This window comes from Staurois parvus, unplaced genomic scaffold (assembly GCF_062004578.1).
Source record: "Staurois parvus isolate SC_StPar_1 unplaced genomic scaffold, SC_StPar_1.0 ptg002498l, whole genome shotgun sequence".
NCBI lineage: Eukaryota > Metazoa > Chordata > Amphibia > Anura > Ranidae > Staurois > Staurois parvus.
The window spans coordinates 50391-72092 of record NW_028320294.1 but is presented as its reverse complement, the minus strand read 5'-3'; the positions used below and the strand labels follow the sequence as shown (position 1 = coordinate 72092).

General features: G+C 50.7%; 1 protein-coding gene across 2 annotated transcripts in view; it reads right to left on the bottom strand.

Moving 5' to 3' along the window:
- LOC149430720 (signal peptide, CUB and EGF-like domain-containing protein 2) overlaps nucleotides 1-21702 on the bottom strand; it is a 71978-nt gene that overhangs the window by 27476 nt on the left and 22800 nt on the right. The window contains exons 2-4 of one of the 2 annotated variants that reach the window (XM_089666058.1): nucleotides 14456-14578; nucleotides 13209-13334; nucleotides 6404-6538 (exon numbers count right to left, since the gene is read on the bottom strand). In XM_089666058.1, the coding sequence (XP_089522184.1) occupies nucleotides 6404-6538; nucleotides 13209-13334; nucleotides 14456-14578 (384 nt within the window). The remainder of the gene's footprint in view (nucleotides 1-6403; nucleotides 6539-13208; nucleotides 13335-14455; nucleotides 14579-21702) is intronic. The other variant, XM_089666059.1, reaches the window with a different exon arrangement.

The following is a 21702-nucleotide window of genomic DNA, read 5'->3' as shown; positions in this document are numbered from 1 at the left end:
GGACCCAATGGCCCACCTACCTCCATGACATTTTAGAAAGACCCTCCTGACATCACTGTTGTTCAGGTTTCAGCCCTCCCCCCCCACACTAGTGTTGGCCCAATTGAGACTGAAGATGTAATTTGGAATTCAGGAGCCAGTTTGTCTGCTCCAGGAAACTGCAGAATTTTCTGGGGCAGCAGCTCCATTGACAGCAACAAATAGGCACCGGCTCTATCATGTCCAGCGGAACTGAGAAGACTGTCATGTGGACTGCATGCACCCTCCAACGTTCAGGACCCACTGGCCTCCACTGGGACCCTCCCTTGTACCCCTTTCTCCCTACAAAGTAGACCCAACTAGCCCACTGGAGGAGCCTCCATTGCTCCCTACAAATACTGAGAGCTCCTTAGGCTGTTCATTACAGTTGGACCCAATGGCCCACCTACCTCCATGACATTTTAGAAAGACCCTCCTGACATCACTGTTGTTCAGGTTCCAGCCCTCCTCCCGACACTAGTGTTGGCCCAATTGAGACTGAAGATGTCATTTGGAATTCAGGAGCCAGTCTGTCCACTCCAGGGACCAGCAGAATTCTGGGTCAGCAGCTCTATTGACAGCAACTAAGAAAAACCTCAAACGTTAGGCACCAGCTATAGTTTTTAGGGAGCATCCTGGGATCCAGCCCTTTGCTACATAGCAGATCAGCAGTCAGTGAGTCCAGATAAAGCCTATTACAAAACTGCAAAAATAAAAAACACAAGAGAAGCCGGCCCACCTACCTCCATGACATTTCAGAGAGACCCTCCTCACATCACTGACATTCCCCTCCATACTAGCCTTGCCTCACTTGTGGAAAGGCCTTAAGGTGCCCAATGGGGGCTCTCTCGAACATGCTCACTAATGCCCGGAACATAGGCACAGGGACCAAAAAAAGCCTAAAGCATGGATAAGCAACCTAAGGCATGCAAGCCAGGGCGGTAAGGGAACATGGAGCCTGTGTGGCATGTGTGCACTCTCCGACTAGCCCAATGAAGGAGCCTTCCCTGCTCGCTACAAATACTGAGAGCTTGCTAGGCTGCTTATTACAAAGCCCGACCCCATGGCCCACCTACCTCTATGACATTCCAGACAGACCCTCCTGACATCACTGACATTCAGGTTCCGACCCTCCTCCCCATACTAGCCTTGGCCCAATTGTGGAAAGGCCTTAATGTGCCCAATGGGGGCCCTCTCGAACATGCTCACTAATGTCCGGAACATAGGCACAGGGAGCTCCCTCTGTGCAAGACTGAAGGGGAGGAGCCGGTACACCTGTGCAATACTGAAGGGGAGGAGCCGGTACACAAATACTGAGAGCTCAATAGGCTGTTAATTACAAAGCCTGCGCCCATGGCCCACCTCCCTCCATGACATTTCAAATAGAGGCTCCTGACATCACTGACATTCAGGTTCTGGCCCCCACCCCCTGCAATTGTTGCCCCACTTGTCACTGCAGATGTCATTATGTAAGAAACTCGCCCACCTACCATCTTCCTCCTTACCAAGTTGACTATATAAAGGTATCCATAAATAAAAGATGGTTCAAAAACTGTCAATTCGGACCTTTTGAGGTCATGGAGGACCAAAAAACTCTAAACTAGGTATAGGCCTAAGACATGCAAGCCGCAGTGGTCACACAATATCATGTCTGGTGAAACCCAGAACACTGCCAAGTGGCAGGCGTGCACCCTCCAACTAGGACCCTCCCTTGTACCTCTGATCCCTACAAATACTGAGAGCTCACTAGGCTGTTAATTACAAAGCCTGGTCCCATGGTCCACCTACATCCATGACATTTTAGAAAGACCCTCCTGACATCACTGACATTCAGGTTCTGGCCCTCCTTCCTGCAATAGTGTTGGCCCACTTGTGACTGCAGATGTCATTATGTAAGAAGCTTGCCCACCTACCATCTTCCTCCTCCTTACCAAGTTGACTATATAAAGGAATCCAGACATAAAAGATGGTTCCATAATGGAAATTCTGACCTTTTTAGGATCATGGAGGACCAAAAAACTCTAAAGATGAGATAGGCAGCCTAAGGCATGCAAGCCACGGTGGGAACGCAATATCATGTCCAGTGGAACCCAGAAGATTGTCATGTGGCATGCGTGCACCCTTCGACTAGGACCCTCCATTGGAACTCTGCTTCCTACAAATACGGAGAGCTCACTAGGCTGTTACTAATATAAAGTCTGGTTCCATGGTCCATCTACCTCCATGACATTTTAGAAAGACGAAAAGATGGCTGCATAATGGCAATTCTGACCATTTTGGATCACGGAGAACCAAAAACGTCTAATGCATGGACAGGCAACTTTAGGCATGCAAGCTAGGGTGGGAACGCAATATTTCCAGTGGAACCCAGAAGACTGTTATATGGCATGCATGCTCCTTCCAACTAGCCCACTGGAGGAGCCTACATTGCTCCCTACAAATAATGAGAGCTCACTAGGCTGTTACTAATACAAATCCTGGTCCCACGGGCCACCTACCTCCATGACATTTTAGAAAAGCGAAAAGATGGTTGCATTATGGCAATTCAGACTATTTTGGATCATGGAGGACCAAAAACGTCTAAAGCATGGACAGGCAACCTTAGGCATGCAAGCCAGGGTGGGAATGCAATATTTCCAATGGAACACAGAAGACTGTCATGTGGCATGCGTAACACGGAAAGGTTTCTTCACAGTGAGAGCTGTGAGAATGTGGAATAGACTCCCCCAAGAGTTGGTTGTGGCCAGCTCAGTGGATTGCTGTAGGAAAGTCCTGGATTCTTTCTTGGATACACAGAATATAACCGGATATAACATTTATAGAGAAAGTTGATCCCAGGAATATCCGATTGCCTCTCGGGGGATCAGGAAGGAATTTTTTTCCCAGCAGTAGCAAACTGGATCGTGCTTTGCTGGGTTTTTTTTGTCCTCCTCTGGATCAGCTGTGGGTATAGGACTATAACTGGATGGACTTTTGTCTTTTTTCAGCCAGACTAACTTTGTAACCTAGAAAAATGTTATATGCCATGCATGCTTCTTCCAACTAGCCCACTGGAGGAGCCTACATTGCTCCCTACAAATAATGAGAGCTCACAAAGATGTCAAATACGAAGCCTGGTCCCACGGGCCACCTACCTCCATGACGTCTTAGACAGACCCGCCTGACATCACTGACGTTCAGTGTTGAACGTCAGCGTTGGCTCAACTGAGACTAAAGATGTCATTTGGAATTCAGGAGCCAGTCTGTCCACTTCAGGAACCAGCAGAATTTCCCGGGTCAGCAGCTCCATTGACAGCAACTAAGAAAAACCTCAAAAGTTGGGTGCCGGATGTAGTTTTTAGGGAGCATCCTGGGATTTGTCCAGCCCTTTGCTACATAGCAGATCAGTGGTCAGTGGGTCCAGATGAAGCCTATTACAAAACTGCAAAAAGTTGGTAAACTTGGCTAAAAAACACAAGAGAAGCCTCACAAGTGCGAGCGTGCCTTAAAACAACACGGCTTTGTTAGCCGGGCCGCTGTTGTGGTGCAATGGAGGGGCGCCTAATCAACTTAAGGAGCCTAAAAGAACTGTGTGTCCTGAAAAGCGAAGTGAATTTCAATCACATCTTAATTAGCCACTTAGTAGGAATGGAGAGCCTTTGACACCGAGGTTCCAGAGTCCATCCGCCCCCCCCCCCAACCCCCTGTTCCGTAAACAATGGACCTGAGGTCGCTCCCATTGCCATTCTTCTGCCCAGCTGGCTTTTTGATCCTTTTTTTTCCCACAGTGAGAACTTCACACAAAACAAAAACTCCAGAATCCCCCGCAAACGCAGAAGACATAAAAGGAACGCGGGCCATCCCGCTGTCAATCACCGCCTGTGGCGAGGACCATGGGGGGGGGGGGGGATCACAAATTAGCCTCATTAACGCCACCGCTCCCGTGACACGGCCAAGCTTGCCAGCGTAATGTGATCTATCGGCTCGCCAAGGAGCATTCAGAGAATTAACTGTTTCGCCTTTCAGCCAACAAAAATGAAGAAAAAAAAAGCGATTTCTTTGGGCGCAGTCAGGCTTGCGGTGAAGGGGGCCTCTCACTAGCAGGTAGCGCGATAAAGTTCACTGAACACGCATAAAACAGGCAATCGGTGAAAGGCGAATGGATGAGGGGAACGTATTCAACGACACCTTATTTACCGGCAGAATGAATAGAAGGCTCAATACATTTCAGACAAATGTCCGCACCAAATATCCAACTTTTTTTTTTTTCTCTCTTTTTGAAAGACGACGAGATGCAGGTCAGATTTTGGAGTTTGTCCCAGAGAAGACAATGGAGGAAAAAAAAATCAGGAGAGGATCTCATCTAAAATCCAAAACCTATTTTTTAGATTTGAAATAGTGTAGAGTCGGGTTAAAGCGGAACTCCGGGATAAAATCGTCTAAATCCATCGGTCATGTGACTTCTCCTGGAATCTCAGTGATCTTTGTGTGTTTCTCCCAGATCTCGGCAGTCATACAGGGGGAGACTTCCTGGAATAAAGACCGCTCACTGCTGCCCTCTCTCCTTGTGCAGGGGGACTGGTCTTGTCTCCGCCCCCTCCTGTAGTTTTCTGCAGGAATCCTGTAGTGGGTGGAGCCTGATGGCCTCTCCCACACCTCTGCTCTCTCTCCTTGTGCAGGGAGACTGGTCATGTCTCCGCCCCCTCCTGTAGTGGGTGGAGCCTGATGGACCCCTTCCAAAGTTTTGCTTTCTCCCCTTGTGAATGGGGGCTGGTCTTGTCCCCACCCCTCCTGTAGTGGGAGGAGCCTGATGGACCCCTTCCACAGCTTTGGTCTCGTCTCCACCCCCTCCTGTAGTGGGTGGAGACTGATGGACCCCTTTCACAGCTTTGGTCTTGTCTCCCCCCCCTCCTGTAGTGGGTGGAGCTTGATGGACCCTTTCCACAGCTTTGGACTTGTCTCCACCCCCTCCTGTAGTGGGTGGAGCCTGATGGACCCCTTCCACAACTTTGGTCTCGTTTCCACCCCCTCCTGTAGTGGGTGGAGCCTGATGGACCCCTTCCACAGTTTTGGTCTCGTCTCCACCCCCTCCTGTAGTGGATGGAACCTGAAGGACCCCTTCCACAGCTTTGCTTTCTCCCCTTGTGAAGGGGGGCTGGTCTTGTCTCCCCCCCTCCTGTAGTGGGTGGAGCCTGATACCCCTTCCACGCTTTGGTCTTGTCTCCACCTGCTCCTGTAGTGGGTGGAGCCTGATGGATCCCTTCCACAGCTTTGGTCTTGTCTCCATTCCCTCCTGTAGTGGGTGGAGCCTGCTGGACCCCTTCCACAGCTTTGCTTTCTCCTTTTGTGCAGGGGGCTGGTCTTGTCCCCACCCCTCCTGTAGTGGGAGGAGCCTGATGGACCCCTTCCACAGCTTTGGACTTGTCTCCACCCCCTCCTGTAGTGGGTGGAGCCTGATACCCCTTCCACGCTTTGGTCTTGTCTCCACCCGCTCTTGTACTGGGTTGAACCTGATGGACCCCTTCCACAGCTTTGGTCTTGTCTCCACCTCCTCCTGTACTGGGTGGAGCCTGATGGACCCCTTCCACCGCTTTGGTCTTGTCTCCACCCGCTCCTGTAGTGGGTGGAGCCTGATGAACCCCTTCCACAGATTTGGTCTCGTCTCTGCCCCCTCCTTCAGGTTTTCTCCCCCAACCCAAAGATATACTGGTACCCTGTTTCAATGTAAACCTGCCCCAAGGTGTGCAGTTATGATGGGTACGGTGGGGGGGGGAGGAGGATGTCTGACAACTCTTTGCAAAATAATTGTTTTAAGTTCTAATAAGGAATTAGGTAAAATAAGTTATTTATTTATTTTTTTGTCTCATTTTTTTCTGGTTTTAAAAATGTTACTAGTTGTCTTTTTTTGTAATAATACAGATTTTTCAATCTGTTCAACAAGTTGTAGACAAAAGTTACTCTTTGTGGTCAGTGGCTGTGATCAGCTTCATCAGAAGGTAGTGCCTCCCCAAAATTAATGATATGCCCCCCAGCCTTGTATTTAGGTTTTGTGCTGCCCTAGGCAACACAGCAATCAGATTCCCCCCCCCCCAGCTCTGGACATCCCCAGGAACGACAATCAGGCTCTGCATACACCATCAAGCAGCCCGCAGCCTCTCTCGGATCCCACCTGGTCCCCATGTTGCATATGTCCCTTTTTCCAGGGGCAGTGCTGCCCCCCTAAAAATTGCCGCCCTAGGCAAATGCCTTGATGTAAATACGCCTCTGATGCCCCCCCCCCCCCCCATACCCTGCAATGTAGAAGGGGGGGGTTGCCATTGAACTGGTCGACCCAGGCGGACTTTTCTTTATAGCCGCCCCCCTGAGGACAGAAGTGTTCTATCTACAAGTTTCCTTCCCCTCTCACCTTCAGAGCGATGTATACACGTATGCTGGTTGTCGCTGAGGAAGAAGCCATCTTTACAGCGGCATTCATAGCTTCCCAAAGTGTTCACACACGTCTGCTGACATCCCCCATTGTTCGACAGGCACTCATTCACATCTGGGAGAGAAAAGAAAGTCAGACCATTAGAGTGTAAGCTCCTCCGATACAGAGACTGATGGGACTGTGGGGGAGGGGACATTAGAGTGTAAGCTCCTCTGGTACAGAGACTGATGGGACTGTGGGGGAGGGGGCATTAGAGTATAAGCTCCTCTGATACAGAGACTGATGGGACTGTGGGGGAGGGGACATTAGAGTGTAAGCTCCTCTGGTACAGAGACTGATGTGACTGCAGGGGAGGGGACATTAGAGTGTAAGCTCCTCTGGTACAGAGACTGATGTGACTGCAGGGGAGGGGACATTAGAGTATAAGCTCCTCTGATACAGAGACTGATGTGACTGCCGGGGAGGGGGCATTAGAGTGTAAGCTCCTCCGGTACAGAGACTGATGGGACTGTGGGGGGAGGGGACATTAGAGCGTCAGCTCCTCTGGCACAGAGACTGATGTGACTGTGGGGGAGGGGACATTAGAGTGTAAGCTCCTCTGATACAGAGACTGATGTGACTGTGGGGGAGGGGGCATTAGAGTGTAAGCTCCTCTAATACAGAGACTGATGGGACTGTGGGGGAGGGGGCATTAGAGTGTAAGCTCCTCTGGTACAGAGACTGATGGGACTGCGGGGGAGGGGACATTAGAGCGTAAGCTCCTCTGGTACAGAGACTGATGGGACTGCGGGGGATGGGACATTAGAATGTAAGCTCCTCTGTACAGAGACTGATGTGACTGTGGGGGAGGTGACATTAGTGTAAGCTCCTCTGGTACAGAGACTGATGTGACCGTGGGGGAGGGGACATTAGAGTGTAAGCTCCTCTGGTACACAGACTGATGGGACTGTGGGGGAGGGGACATTAGAGCGTGAGCTCCTCTGGTACAGAGACTGATGTGACTGTGGGGGAGGGGACATTAGAGTGTGAGCTCCTCTGGTACAGAGACTGATGGGACTGCGGGGGAGGAGACATTAGAGTGTAAGCTCCTTTGGTACAGAGACTGATGGGACTGGCTCAGTGATCTCTGTTCAGCGCTGCGGTATATGTCAGAGCTATATAAATGTATAATAGTGTGTGACTGTGGGGGGAGTTGACATTAGAGTGTAAGCTCTTGTGTACAGAGACTGATATGACTGTGGGGGAGGGGACATTAGAGTGTAAGCTCCTGTGGACAGAGACTGATGTGACTGTGGGGGAGGGGACATTAGAGTGTAAGCTCCTGTGGACAGAGACTGATGTGACTGTAGGGGAGGGGACATTAGAGCGTAAGCTCCTCTGGTACAGAGACTGATGGGACTGCGGGGGATGGGACATTAGAATGTAAGCTCCTCTGTACAGAGACTGATGTGACTGTGGGGGAGGTGACATTAGTGTAAGCTCCTCTGGTACAGAGACTGATGGGACTGTGGGGGAGGGGACATTAGTGTAAGCTCCTCTGGTACAGAGACTGATGTGACTGTGGGGGAGGGGACACTAGAGTGTCAGCTCCTCTGGTACACAGACTGATGGGACTGTGGGGGAGGGGACATTAGAGCGTGAGCTCCTCTGGTACAGAGACTGATGGGACTGTGGGGGAGGGGACATTAGAGCGTGAGCTCCTCTGGTACAGAGACTGATGGGACTGTGGGGGAGGGGACATTAGAGTGTAAGCTCCTCTGGTACAGAGACTGATGGGACTGCGGGGGAGGAGACATTAGAGTGTAAGCTCCTTTGGTACAGAGACTGATGGGACTGCGGGGGAGGAGACATTAGAGTGTAAGCTCCTTTGGTACAGAGACTGATGGGACTGGCTCAGTGATCTCTGTTCAGCGCTGTGGTATATGTCAGAGCTATATAAATGTATAATAGTGTGTGACTGTGGGGGAGTTGACATTAGAGTGTAAGCTCCTGTGGACAGAGACTGATGTGACCGGCCTGTACAGCAGTAGAAAATATCAGAGCTTTATCAACATGGGAAAAAGTTGCAAATGTTCTTTCATTTCACAATGTACCTGTAAGAACTCTAACTTCAATTTTCATTTGTACACTTTCGGTAACAATAACCCCACACTGAACATTTGTATTTCTTCCAGGCAGAAGCTGACTGACCTTTAGCTCGTGTAACAAAGTACAGCCCTGATTGAGTTAAAGATCCCATATACAGGATCAATGACCCGCAGTGAAAGGGTTAACTGCCCCTATACAGGCATCTACTGTAGGGAAGGGATTGCCCGACCCACAAGAGGTATGTAACAGAAGGAAAAGGGTTACCGGCCCCAAAAGAGGCATGAAACTCTAGGGAAGAGATTAACTGCCCCAATGAGGCACGTACCAGTAGAAAAAGGGTTAATTGCCCCCTCTAGACTAACTGCACGGAAGGAATTTACTGCCCCCAAAGAGGCAAGTACTGGTGGGGAAAGGGTTAACTCCCTCCACAGAAGCAACAGCTTAGTAACTGTCTCTTCGGAGGCATGTAACTGTAGGGAAGGGAATAACTGCCCCAAAAGGAGGCATGTACCAATGGGAGATTGAGTTAACTGCCCCCATAGAGGGGTTAGGTCTCCCCTCTATAGAGGTCTGTAATTGTAGGAAAGGGGATAGCTTTCCCCCCTATAGAGGCGAGTACGGGAAGGAAGGGGTTAAAACTTCCCTCTACAGCGGAATGTACCAGTAAGAAAACGGTTAATTCTGCCCACTGTAGAGGCGTGCAACAGTAGGGAAGGGGTTCACCCCCCCACCCCGTAGAGGCATGTATCAAGAGGGAAGGGGTTAACTCCCCCCCCCACCTCGTAGAGGCATGTATCAGGAGGGAAGGGGTTCACCCCCCCCCACCTCGTAGAGGCATGTATCAGGAGGGAAGGGGTTCACCCCCCCCCCCCCCCACCTCGTAGAGGCATGTATCAGGAGGGAAAAGGTTAACTCCCTGTCTTGGAAATTCGCTTTAACGAATTTCTCCTTACCGTGAGTACTCGCAGTTGGATGTGCAGAAATCCCCCATAAAGCTGTGCGAATCTCGCTTACCACGACTGCAGCCAAACTACACGATTCCTGCCCATCCAAATACTTTGGTTCTGTTGAATTTGTGGGTGATGGAGCTCCGTTACCCTAGAATGATCACACGACACTCTAAGGCTGGTTGCAATCCACATAAGGGCCGGCTTTAGGCTCAGCTCTCTGTTTTTATTAAGAATACACACATGCCCCCCACATGAATAAAGTCAATCCCTCCCACCGAACAATACAATGGGGATTGCCTATACAGAGGATATACATTCCAATTGGAGCATAGCCTTTGCTATTATCTATCACTGGTCCTCCCCCATGAGTCTTCTGAGGTCAGCAGACTTCCTCCCCTTCCCCCCTATGAGCCATCTGAGGTCATATTTCCTGTCCTACTAGCTTCTATTGGTATGTCCATTCTCTGCACAAGCACTCCCTAAAAATATCAGTCTGTACCTGGATGGGCCCGATACGATCTTTATTAAAACACATCCATCCGAGATACAGTTCAGATTGGTAATGGGTTGTAAGATATGCACAAGCCTACACGTGGAGTTCACACCGCTTGCGCATTGCGTTATGAAGCCCACGTGGTACCATGCTGCTGATATGTGGATACAGGCCCACGGTCTACTGACAGCAGCATTCGCATGGAATGCCGTGGTGGTATACACGCCGGTCTATAAGCGCAGATCTGCCATCTCATCCATTACCAAGCTGAGTACTGTAATACATACATTGTACATGCGCATGGCCCAATTGCAGCCTTCAGAGCTTTAATTAAGCCACACGAGAGACATATGAATAACACGAATATATGACACATTTAAAGTTCGACCAACAATACAAAATTTCCATGACACTCCCCTCTCTATAGAGGCATGTATCAGGAGGGAAGGGGTTAACTCACCCATCCATAGAGGCATGTATCAGGAGGGAAGGGGTTCACCCCCCACCCCGTAGAGGCATGCATCAGGAGGGAAGGGGTTAACTCACCCATCTATAGAGGCATGTATCAGGAGGGAAGGGGTTAACTCACCCATCCATAGAGGCATGTATCAGGAGGGAAGGGGTTAACTCACCCATCCATAGAGGCATGTATCAGGAGGGAAGGGGTTAACTCACCCATCCATAGAGGCATGTATCAGGAGGGAAGGGGTTCACCCCCCACCCCGTAGAGGCATGCATCAGGAGGGAAGGGGTTAACTCACCCATCCATAGAGCCATGTACCAGTTGGGATGGGGATAACTACCCCCTATACAGAGGTATAAAGTGGTATGGAAGGGGTTACTCTCCTCTCTACAGAGGCATTTATCAGTAAGGAAAGGGTTGAGTCTCCCCTCTGTAGAGCCGTGTAGCAGTAGGGAAGGGGTTAACGTTACTCTCTATAGGGGCATGGACTGGTAGGGAAGGGGTTAACTACCCCCTAGATAGAGGTAACAGTAGCAAAGGGGTTAACTACACTCCATAGGGGCATGTACCTTTACGTAAGGGGTTAACTTCCACTATAGAGACATACAGTGGTAGGGAAGGGGTTAACGTCTCTCTCTCTAGAGGTATATACTTTTAGGTAAGGGGTTAATTCCCCCCCCCCATAGCGGTATGTACTGGCTGGGAAGGGGTTAGCCCCCCCTCTGTAGTGCCATGTAGTGGTAGGGATGGGGTTAGCCCCCCTCTGTAGTGGTATGTAGTGGTAGGGATGGGGTTAGCCCCCCCTCTGTAGTGGTATGTACCGGTAGGGAAGGGGTTAGCCCGCCCCCCCTCTATAGTGGTATGTAGCGGTAGGGAAGGGGTTAGCCCCCCCCCCTCTATAGGGATATGTACTGGTAAGGAAGGAGTTAACCCCCTCTATAGTGGTATCTAGCGGTAAGGAAGGGGTTAGCCCCCCCCATCTATAGTGGTATGTAGCAGTAGGGAAGAGGTTAGCCCCCCCCCCCTCGTCTATATTGGTATGTAGCGGTAGGGAAGGGGTTAGCCCCCCCCCCTCTATAGTGATATGTACAGGTAGGGAATGAGTTAACCCCCCCCCATAGTGGTATGGTAGGGTAGGGAAGAGGTTAGCCCCCCCCCCCCGTCTGTAGTGGTATATAGTGGTAGGCAAGGGGTTAACCCCCCCATAGAGGTATGTAAAGTTAGGGAAGGGGTTAGCCCCCCCCCCCTCACAATTGAGGTACTTAGAGGTAGGGAAGGGGTTAGCCCCTCCTCTGTAGTGGTATGTACTGGTAGAGAAGGGGTTAACCCCCCCATAGAGGTACTTAGAGGTAGGGAAGAAGGGGTTAGCCCCTCCTCTGTAGTGGTATGTACTGGTAGAGAAGGGGTTAACCCCCCCAGAGGGTCTCCAGCCTTTATTGCTCCTGGCAGGCCCGGTCTCTGACCTCATTTGGCAGTAACCAGCCTCCTGTGAATGGCCGGGTGACAATGTGACAACAACTCTCCCCCATAAAAGCCATTGATTTGCATCTTCAAAGAGGCCTGACATCATCAAAGGTATCACTGAGCGCGCTCAGCCCTGACAACCATTTGTCCTCCCACACCTCTCCAGCCACAGGACACAGGACAGGTCTTGGTGGTTTTCTGGCCACATCAGTCACATCTGCTTCTTACATCCCTCCCCACCAGAAACTCCAGGTCCACCTACCCACTGCCATGGTGACAAAGCCAACTGATGGTGTCACTGACCCCAAACTACTGCCGGGAAATCTCCCCATTGTGGGAGGGGCAGAGACACAAACTACTGCGGAGAAATCTCCCAATTGTGGGAGGGGCAGAGACACAAACTACTGCAGGAAATCTCCCCATTGTGGGAGGGGCAAAGACACAAACTACTGCAGGGAAATATCCCCATTGTGGGAGGAGCAGAAGCAAAAACTACTGCAGGGAAATCTCCCCATTGTGGGAGGGGCAAAGACACAAACTACTGCAGGGAAATATCCCCATTGTGGGAGGAGCAGAAGCAAAAACTACTGCAGGGAAATCTCCCCATTGTGGGAGGGGCAGAGGCACAAACTACTGCAGGGAAATCTCCCCATTGTGGGAGGGGCAGAGGCACAAACTACTGCAGGGAAATCTCCCCATTGTGGGAGGGGCAGAGGCACAAACTACTGCAGGGAAATCTCCCCATTGTGGGAGGGGCAGAGACACCAACTACTGCAGGGAAATATCCCCATTGTGGGAGGAGCAGAAGCACAAACTACTGCAGGGAAATCTCCCCATTGTGGGAGGGGCAGAGGCACAAACTACTGCAGGGAAATCTCCCCATTGTGGGAGGGGCAGAGACACAAACTACTGCAGGGAAATATCCCCATTGTGGGAGGGGCAGAGGCACAAACTACTGCAGGAAATCTCCCCATTGTGGGAGGGGCAGAGACAAAAACTACTGCCGGGAAATCTCCCCATTGTGGGAGGGGCAGAGACACAGACTACTGCCGGGAAATCTCCCCATTGTGGGAGGGGCAGAGACACCAACTACTGCCGGGAAATCTCCCCATTGTGGGAGGGGCAGAGACACCAACTACTGCCGGGAAATCTCCCCATTGTGGGAGGGGCAGAGACACCAACTAGCAGATTAAATAGAATATTGAGCTTCTAACTTGTAGCAGATGGAATGTGTATCACTCGGTGGATTTCAATATCTGATATAATGTATCTTTCTGCCCAAAAGAAGCCCAAATAGCAAACAAAAAATAGGAAACACAAACTTACCGCGACAGTTATGGCCGTCGTGCGCCAGCTGGAAGCCGTCGTAGCAGGTACATCGGTAGTTCCCGGGGATGTTGGTGCACTCATGGACACAGTCCCCATTGTACTCATTATCACATTCATCGATGTCTGCGGGATAAAGGCAGCGCAGTTAGTGGGACGGATTTACGTCGGCCGTCAAAGCTCAGCGGTGAAAACGCACTAGAGAGCGGTGACGTCGCTGAGAATGCAGCCTATCCATTCACTAGAGAGCGGTGACCTCACTGAGAATGCAGCCTATCCATTCACTAGAGAGCGGTGACGTCACTGAGAATGCAGCCTATCCATTCACTAGAGAGCGGTGACATCACCGAGAATGCAGCCTATCCATTCACTAGAGAACAGTGACGTCACCGAGAATGCAGCCTATCCATTCACTACAGAGTGGTGACATCACCAAGAATGTAGCCTATCCATTCACTAGAGAGCGGTGACATCACCAAGAATCCAGCCTATCCATTCACTAGAGAACAGTGACATCACCGAGAATGCAGCCTATCCATTCACTAGAGAGCAGTGACGTCACAGAGAATGCAGCCTATCCATTCACTAGAGAGTGGTGACATCACTGAGAATGCAGCCTATCCATTCACTAGAGAGCGGTGACATCACCGAGAATACAGCCTATCCATTCACTAGAGAGCGGTGACATCACCGAGAATGCAGCCTATCCATTCACTAGAGAGCAGTGACGTCACCGAGAATGTAGCCTATCCATTGACTAGAGAACAGTGACGTCACCGAGAATGCAGCCTATCCATTGATTAGAGAACGGTGACGTCACCGAGAATGCAGCCTATCCATTCCCTAGAGAATGGTGACGTCACCGAGAATGCAGCCTATCCATTGACTAGAGAGCGATGACATCACCGAGAATGCAGCCTATCCATTCACTAGAGGGCGGTGACGTCACCGAGAATGCGGTCTATCCATTCACTAGAGAGCGGTGACATCACCGAGAATGCAGCCTATCCATTCACTAGAGAGCGATGACATCACCGAGAATGCAGCCTATCCATTCACTAGAGAGCGGTGACATCACTGAGAATGCAGCCTATCCATTCACTAGAGAGCGGTGACATCACCGAGAATGCAGCCTATCCATTGACTAGAGAGCGATGACGTCACTGAGAATGCAGCCTATCCATTCACTAGAGAGCGGTGACGTCACTGAGAATCCAGCCTATCCATTCACTATAAAAGCGTCTCACCTTCACAGGTCGGGCCGTCCCCTTTAAATCCAGCTTTGCATATACACTTGTAGGAAGTGGGCGTGTCTTGGCAGATGGCGTCGATGTGGCAGTCGTCCAATCCCAGCGCACATTCATCAACAGCTGCAAACGCAACACATCAGAGTCAGAATCCCGCAAATGTTTCAGATCCAATCACAAAACGGAGTTAGTAGGTGTCATGGCTCCGCCCCCTCTCTTCCCATTTACGCCCTTTTATGGTGGAGGAGAAAGTTGTCATGCCGGAGGAGTTCTGCTTTAAATTCAACTCCAGCCAAAACTTTTTTTTTTTTAAATTCTGGAACAGAATGAGGAATTCTTATAGATCCTTTATGTCAGTCATGGAGATTTCCCTCCACTGGTTATTATTACCCCCTTGCCATCATGGGGGGCGGTAATACACAACAAAAAAAAACAAAATAGTTCATGTGGCCTGTAAGACAGGAAGTGAGGGTGAATCTCCCCAGTGGGGACACAGAAAACCAACAAACCTGGAAGAAATCTAAATCTTTTCTACTCCATCCAAAAGCAAAAAAAAAATGGAAAGGAAAGGAAAAAAAATGACAGAATCGGCCTTTGCTGCGATATTCAATCCAGAGATGTCCCTTGCAGTTCTTCTTTTCTACCACTAGATGTCCTCATTCTCATGGCTTCTATCCAGGGGTGGACTAACAACTCATGGGGCCCCCGGGCAATAGGAAATCATGGGGCCCCTGTGGCCTCACCCACACTCAACAAACACCCAAAAAAGCCTATGAAAGGTACCAGGGGCATCCCATGGGGCCCCCCCACTGACCATGGGCCCTCGGGCAGAGCCCGAGTGCCTAAATGGTCAGTCAGCCCCTGCTTCTATCATTCGATCCACCTTCTCTGAGCCCAGGTCATCCCGGATCCACCGAAGCCTGTGGCTGGCCAGTGGAAAGGAGAAGCAGCACTCGCTCTGGTCTCTTCTCCTATCAGCATGCTTTCTCGTCTGCACATTAATTGTTCCCTTGTGCTGCTTCTCCTACCGAAGTCTGAGCTCTGCTGTGCCGAGACTGCAAGAGACCGACACCGGGTCACATTCGGGTACTGGTACCGCTTGTATTTAAAAAGTACATTTTGATTTACACAGAGACGCATTGATTTGTGGGCAAGCACAGTGGCCAAGTGGTTAGCACTTCCCCTGGGTCGTTGGTTTGAATCCCAACCACAGCACCTCCTGCCTGGAGTTTGCATGTTCTCCCTGTACTCCCAGCGTGGGTTTCCTCCAGGTACTCCGATTTCCTCGCACACTCCAAAGACATGCTGGTAGGGGATTTGGCTCCTGTCTATATTGGTCCTAGTATGTGTATGTGTGAATGGGAGTAGATTGTACGCTCCTCGGGGGCGGGGACTGATGTGAATGTACAATATATATGTAAAGCGCGGCGTAGATTGATGGCGATATATAAGTACCTGAAATAAATAAAAATAATAAAAATGAAAGCGCCAACTAGAACCCCCAACGGCCTCCGTAGACAGCTGATAAAATCACGTCGCGGAGAATCAACCGAGGATTCAAATCCTTCCCCGCTCCATCCAAAACCGAACAAAAAAAAGATCAGGCTTTAGATACTCTATAAAGCATCCCTCGACCCACCCAATGTCTGCACCTTCACCCCTCAGAACGCCCCAATTCCTTCATCTTCACCCCTCAGATCACCCCAATTCCTTCACCTTCACCCCTCAGATCGCCCCAATTCCCGCACCTTCACCCCTCAGATCACCCCAATTCCTGCACCTTCACGCCTCAGAACGCCCCAATTCCTTCATCTTCACCCCTCAGATCACCCCAATTCCTTCACCTTCACCCCTCAGATCGCCCCAATTACTTTACCTTCACCCCTCAGATCACCCCAATTCCTGCACCTTCACCCCTCAGAACGCCCCAATTCCTTCATCTTCACCCCTCAGATCACCCCAATTCCTTCACCTTCACCCCTCAGATCGCCCCAATTCCCGCACCTTCACTCCTCAGATCGCCCCAATTTCCGCACCTTCACCCCTCAGAACGCCCCAATTCCCGCACCTTCAACCCTCAGATCACCCCAATTCCCGCACTTTCACCCCTCAGAGAACCCCAATTCCTTCAACTTCACCCCTCAGATCATCCCAATTCCTGCACTTTCCCCCCTCAGATCACCCCAATTCCTGGACCTTCACCCCTCAGATCATCCCAATTCCTCCATCTTCACCCCTCAGATCACCCATATTCCTTCACTTTCACCCCTCAGATCACCCCAATTGCTGCACTTTCACTCCTCAGATCACCCCAATTCCTGCACTTTCACCCCTCAGATCACCCCAATTCCTGCACCTTCACCCCATCGATCACCCCCAATTCCTGCACTTTCACTCCTCAGGTCACCCCAATTCCTGCACTTTCACTCCTCAGATCACCCCAATTCCTGTACCTTCACCCCTCAGATCACCCCAATTCCTGCACTTTCACCCCTCAGATCACCCCTAATCCTGCACCTTCACACCTCAGATCACCCCAATTCCTGCACTTTCACCCCTCAGATCACCCCAATTCCTTTACCTTCACCCCACCGATCACCCCAATTCCTTCACCCCTCAGATTACCCAAATTCCTCCATCTTCACCCCTCAGATCGCCCCAATTCCTGCACCTTCAACCCTCAGATCACCCCAATTCCTGCACCTTCACCCCTCAGATCGCCCCAATTCCTACACCTTCACCCCTCTGATCATCCCAATTCCTGCACCTTCACCCCTCAGATCACCCCATTTCCTGCACCTTCACCCCTCAGATCACCCCAATTCCTGCACCTTCACCCCTCAGATCACCCCCAATTCCTGCACCTTCACCCCTCAGATCACCCCCAATTCCTGCACTTTCACCCCTCAGATCACCCCAATTCCTTCACCCCTCAAATCACCCCAATTCCTGCACCTTCACCCCTCAGATCGCCCCAATTCCTACACCTTCACCCCTCAGATCCCCCCAATTCCTGCACCTTCACCCCTCAGATCACCCCAATTCCTGCACCTTCACTCCTCAGATCACCCCAATTCCTGCACCTTCACCCCTCAGATCACCCCCAATTCCTGCACTTTCACCCCTCAGATCACCCCAATTCCTTCACCCCTCAAATCACCCCAATTCCTGCACCTTCACCCCTCAGATCGCCCCAATTCCTACACCTTCACCCCTCAGATCCCCCCAATTCCTGCACCTTCACTCCTCAGATCACCCCAATTCCTGCACCTTCACTCCTCAGATCACCCCAATTCCTGTACCTTCACCCCTCAGATCACCCCAATTCCTGCACCTTCACTCCTCAGATCACCCCAATTCCTGTACCTTCACCCCTCAGATCACCCCAATTCCTGCACCTTCACTCCTCAGATCACCCCAATTCCTGTACCTTCACCCCTCAGATCACCCCAATTCCTGCACCTTCACTCCTCAGATCACCCCAATTCCTGTACCTTCACCCCTCAGATCACCCCAATTCCTGCACCTTCACCCCTCAGATCCCCCCAATTCCTGCACCTTCACCCCGATCACGCACGAACCATCCCGCCACATTGGCCAAAAATGGCGGCCTGTGTTCCCAGCGCCCCGTCCTGAAATACGGAGCTGACGGCACCCAGTAAATAATGTGTCTGCGGGGAGAACTCGTCCAGAAAGTTGAAGTTGGGAGATGTGTGGCGCGCTTGTTGGAATTCTGCGCGGCGGCGAGGCGGAATACAGGATCCTTTGTGGGGATTAGAGAGGAAACGCTTGTTCTGCTTTCACAGAGAAATGTCAGGAAAAAAAAAATCATTTGCAACGGAGTCATTTACAGCCACCGTGAGGAGGGCGAGGCCCCGCGCAGAGTGTCTGAAAGGGCGACTGTACCCACCGCTCACAGGAGCCAATCAAATGTCTGCGATGGCGGGGGGGAAGGTGAAAGGGAAAATCTCATTGGTAGCTTGCAAATGCCGGACAGCAAAAAACGTGCGGACAGAATGCCTAGCCACCAGCAAGGTGTATTGGGGTGTCATTCACACCTAAGGTCACCCCAATTCCTGCACCTTCACATCACCCCAATTCCTGCACCTTCACCTCTCAGATCACCCCAATTCCTGCACCTTCACCCTTCAGAACACCGAATTCCTGCACCATCACCCCACCGATCACCCCAATTCCTGCACCTTCACCCTTCAGAACACCCAATTCCTGCACCTTCACCCCACCGATCACCCCAATTCCTGCACCTTCACCCCACCGATCACCCCAATTCCTGCACCTTCACCCCTCTGATCATCCCAATTCCTGCACATTCACCCCTCAGATCACCCTAATTTCTGCACCTTCACCCCTTATTTCACCCCAGTTTCTGTACCCTCACACTTCAGATCACCTCAATTCCTGCACCTACACCCCTCAGATCACCCCAATTCCTGCACCTTCACCCCTCAGATCACCCCAATTCCTGCACCTACACCCTTCAGAACACCCAATTCCTGCACCTTCACCCCTTCGATCAGCCCAATTCCTGCACCTTCACCCCTCAGATCACCCCAATTCCTGCACCTACACCTTTCAGAACACCCAATTCCTGCACCTTCACCCCGTCGATCACCCCAATTCCTGCACCTTCCCCCCTCAGATCACCCCAGTTCCTTTACCTTCATACCTCAGATCACCCCAATTCCTGCACTTTCACCCCTCAGATCACCCCAACTTCTGTACCTTCACCCCTCAGATCACTCCAATTCCTGGACCTTCACCTCTCAGATCACCCCAATTCCTGTACCTTCACCCCTCAGATCACTCCAATTTCTGGACCTTCACCCCTCAGATCACCCCAATTCCTTCACCTTCACCCCTCAGATTACCCCAATTCCTTCACCTTCACCCCTCAGATCACCTGAATTCCTGCACCTTCACCCCTCAGATCGCCCCAATTCCTGCACCTTCACACCTCAGATCACCCTAATTCCTTCACCTTCACCCCTCAGATCACCCTAATTCCTTCACCTTCACCCCTCAGATCACCCCAATTCCTGCTCTTTCACTCCTCAATCACCCCAATTTCTGCACCTTCACCCCTTAGATTACTCCAATTCCTTGACCTTCACCCCTCAGATCACCTCAATTTCTGCACCTTCACCCCTCATATCACCCCAATTCCTGCACCTTCACACCTCAGATCACCCCAATTTCTGCACCTTCACCCTTTATATCACCCCAGTTTCTGTACCCTCACAGATTAGGCGTCTGCATGTCACTGATGCCATGCAGGCCTCTCGGAAACATCACGGATGTAAGCAGGCTGTGGGTATAGACGGGCAGGCCAGGCTTTGTCATTGACAGCCTAGTGAGCCGGGGCCCCCCATGCCACGCGGTGGTATGACACTGCCACCCTTTCCTGCCACACGTGCCTTAAGGTGAACGGAATTTGTCAAAAACAGTTGACGGGTTAAACCCCCCCAACCTACAACATGAACCCTTCCTCTTAGGAACATCTACCATGTAATAAAGACGTTGGGGGGCGGATCCTACTTCCTGCCCTTGGTGGGCGGATCCTACTTCCTGTCCTTGGTGGGCGGATCCTACTTCCTGTCCTTGGTGGGCGGATCCTACTTCCTGTCCTTGGTGGGCGGATCCTTTTTCCTGTCCTTGGTGGGCGGATCCTACTTCCTTGGTGGACGGATCCTACTTCCTGTCCTTGGTGCGCAGATCCTACTTCCTGTCCTTGGTGGACGGATCCTACTTCCTGTCCTTGGTGCGCAGATCTTACTTCCTGTCCTTGGTGGACGGATCCTACTTCCTGTCCTTGATGGGCGGATCCTACTTCCTGTCCTTGATGGGTGGATCCTACTTCCTGTCCTTGGTGGGCGGATCCTACTTCCTTGGTAGGCGGATCCTACTTCCTGTACTTGGTGGACGGATCCTACTTCCTGTCCTTGGTGGGCGGATCCTACTTCCTGTCCTTGGTGAACGGATCCTACTTCCTGTCCTTGGTGGGCGGATCCTACTTCCTTGGTAGGCGGATCCTACTTCCTGTCCTTGGTGGGCGGATCCTACTTCCTGTCCTTGGTGGGCGGATCCTACTTCCTGTCCTTGGTGAACGGATCCTACTTCCTGTCCTTGGTGAACGGATCCTACTTCCTGTCCTTGGTGAACGGATCCTACTTCCTGTCCTTGGTGGATGGATCCTACTTCCTGTCCTTGGTGTACGAATCCTACTTCCTGTCCTTGGTGGACGGATCCTACTTCCTGTCCTTGGTGGGCGGATCCTACTTCCTGTCCTTGGTGGGCGGATCCTACTTCCGGTCCTTAGTGGATGGATTTTACTTCCGTGGTGGGCGGATCCTACTTCCTGTCCTTGGTGGGCGGATCCTACTTCCTGTCCTTGGTGGGCGGATCCTACTTCTTGTCCTTGGTGGGCGGTATACTATGGTATAGATAATGGAATTTACACAGCTTTTCGTTTCTGACTGCTCATCACATTTCTTGAGGTGCTAAAATACCAGGATATTACAAACACCCTCAAATGACCTCTTTTTGGAAATTAGACACCCTACGCTATCTGCTGAGAGGCATATTGAGTCCATGGAAGATTTATTTTTTCTACAAGTTTCTGGAAAAAGACAAAAACTTTTTTTTTTTTTTACACAAAGTTGTCATTTAAATGATTTATTTCTCGCACAAGCCATGGGTATATGTGGAATTACACCCCAAAATACATTCTCCTACTTCTACCGAGTATGGGGGTACCACATGTGTGAGACTTTTTGGGAGCCTAGCCACATACAGGAGCCTGAAATCCAATGGCCACTTTGAAAGCCTGAAGGTGCGTAACTTCCTGATTTTACTTCCTCACTACCTATCACAGTTTCGGAGGCCCTGACATGCCAGGATAGCACCAACCCCCCCCCCCCCCCCAAATTACCCCTTTCTGGAAAGTAGACACCCCAAGGAATTTAAAAAGAGGCATGGTGAGTATTTTGCAGATATTTTGAAATATATAAAAAAAATAGAAAAAATATGTTTTTTTTTTCTTTCATCATTTTCCAAAAACTTGTGGGAACAAATGAGATCTGCAAAATACTCATCATGCTTCTTATCAAATTCCTTGGGGTGTCTATTTTCCAAAAAGGGGTCATTTGGTGGGTTTGGTGCTATCCTGGCATTTCAGGGCCTCCGAAACTGTGATAGGTAGTCAGGAAGTGTAATGAGGAAATACAGCC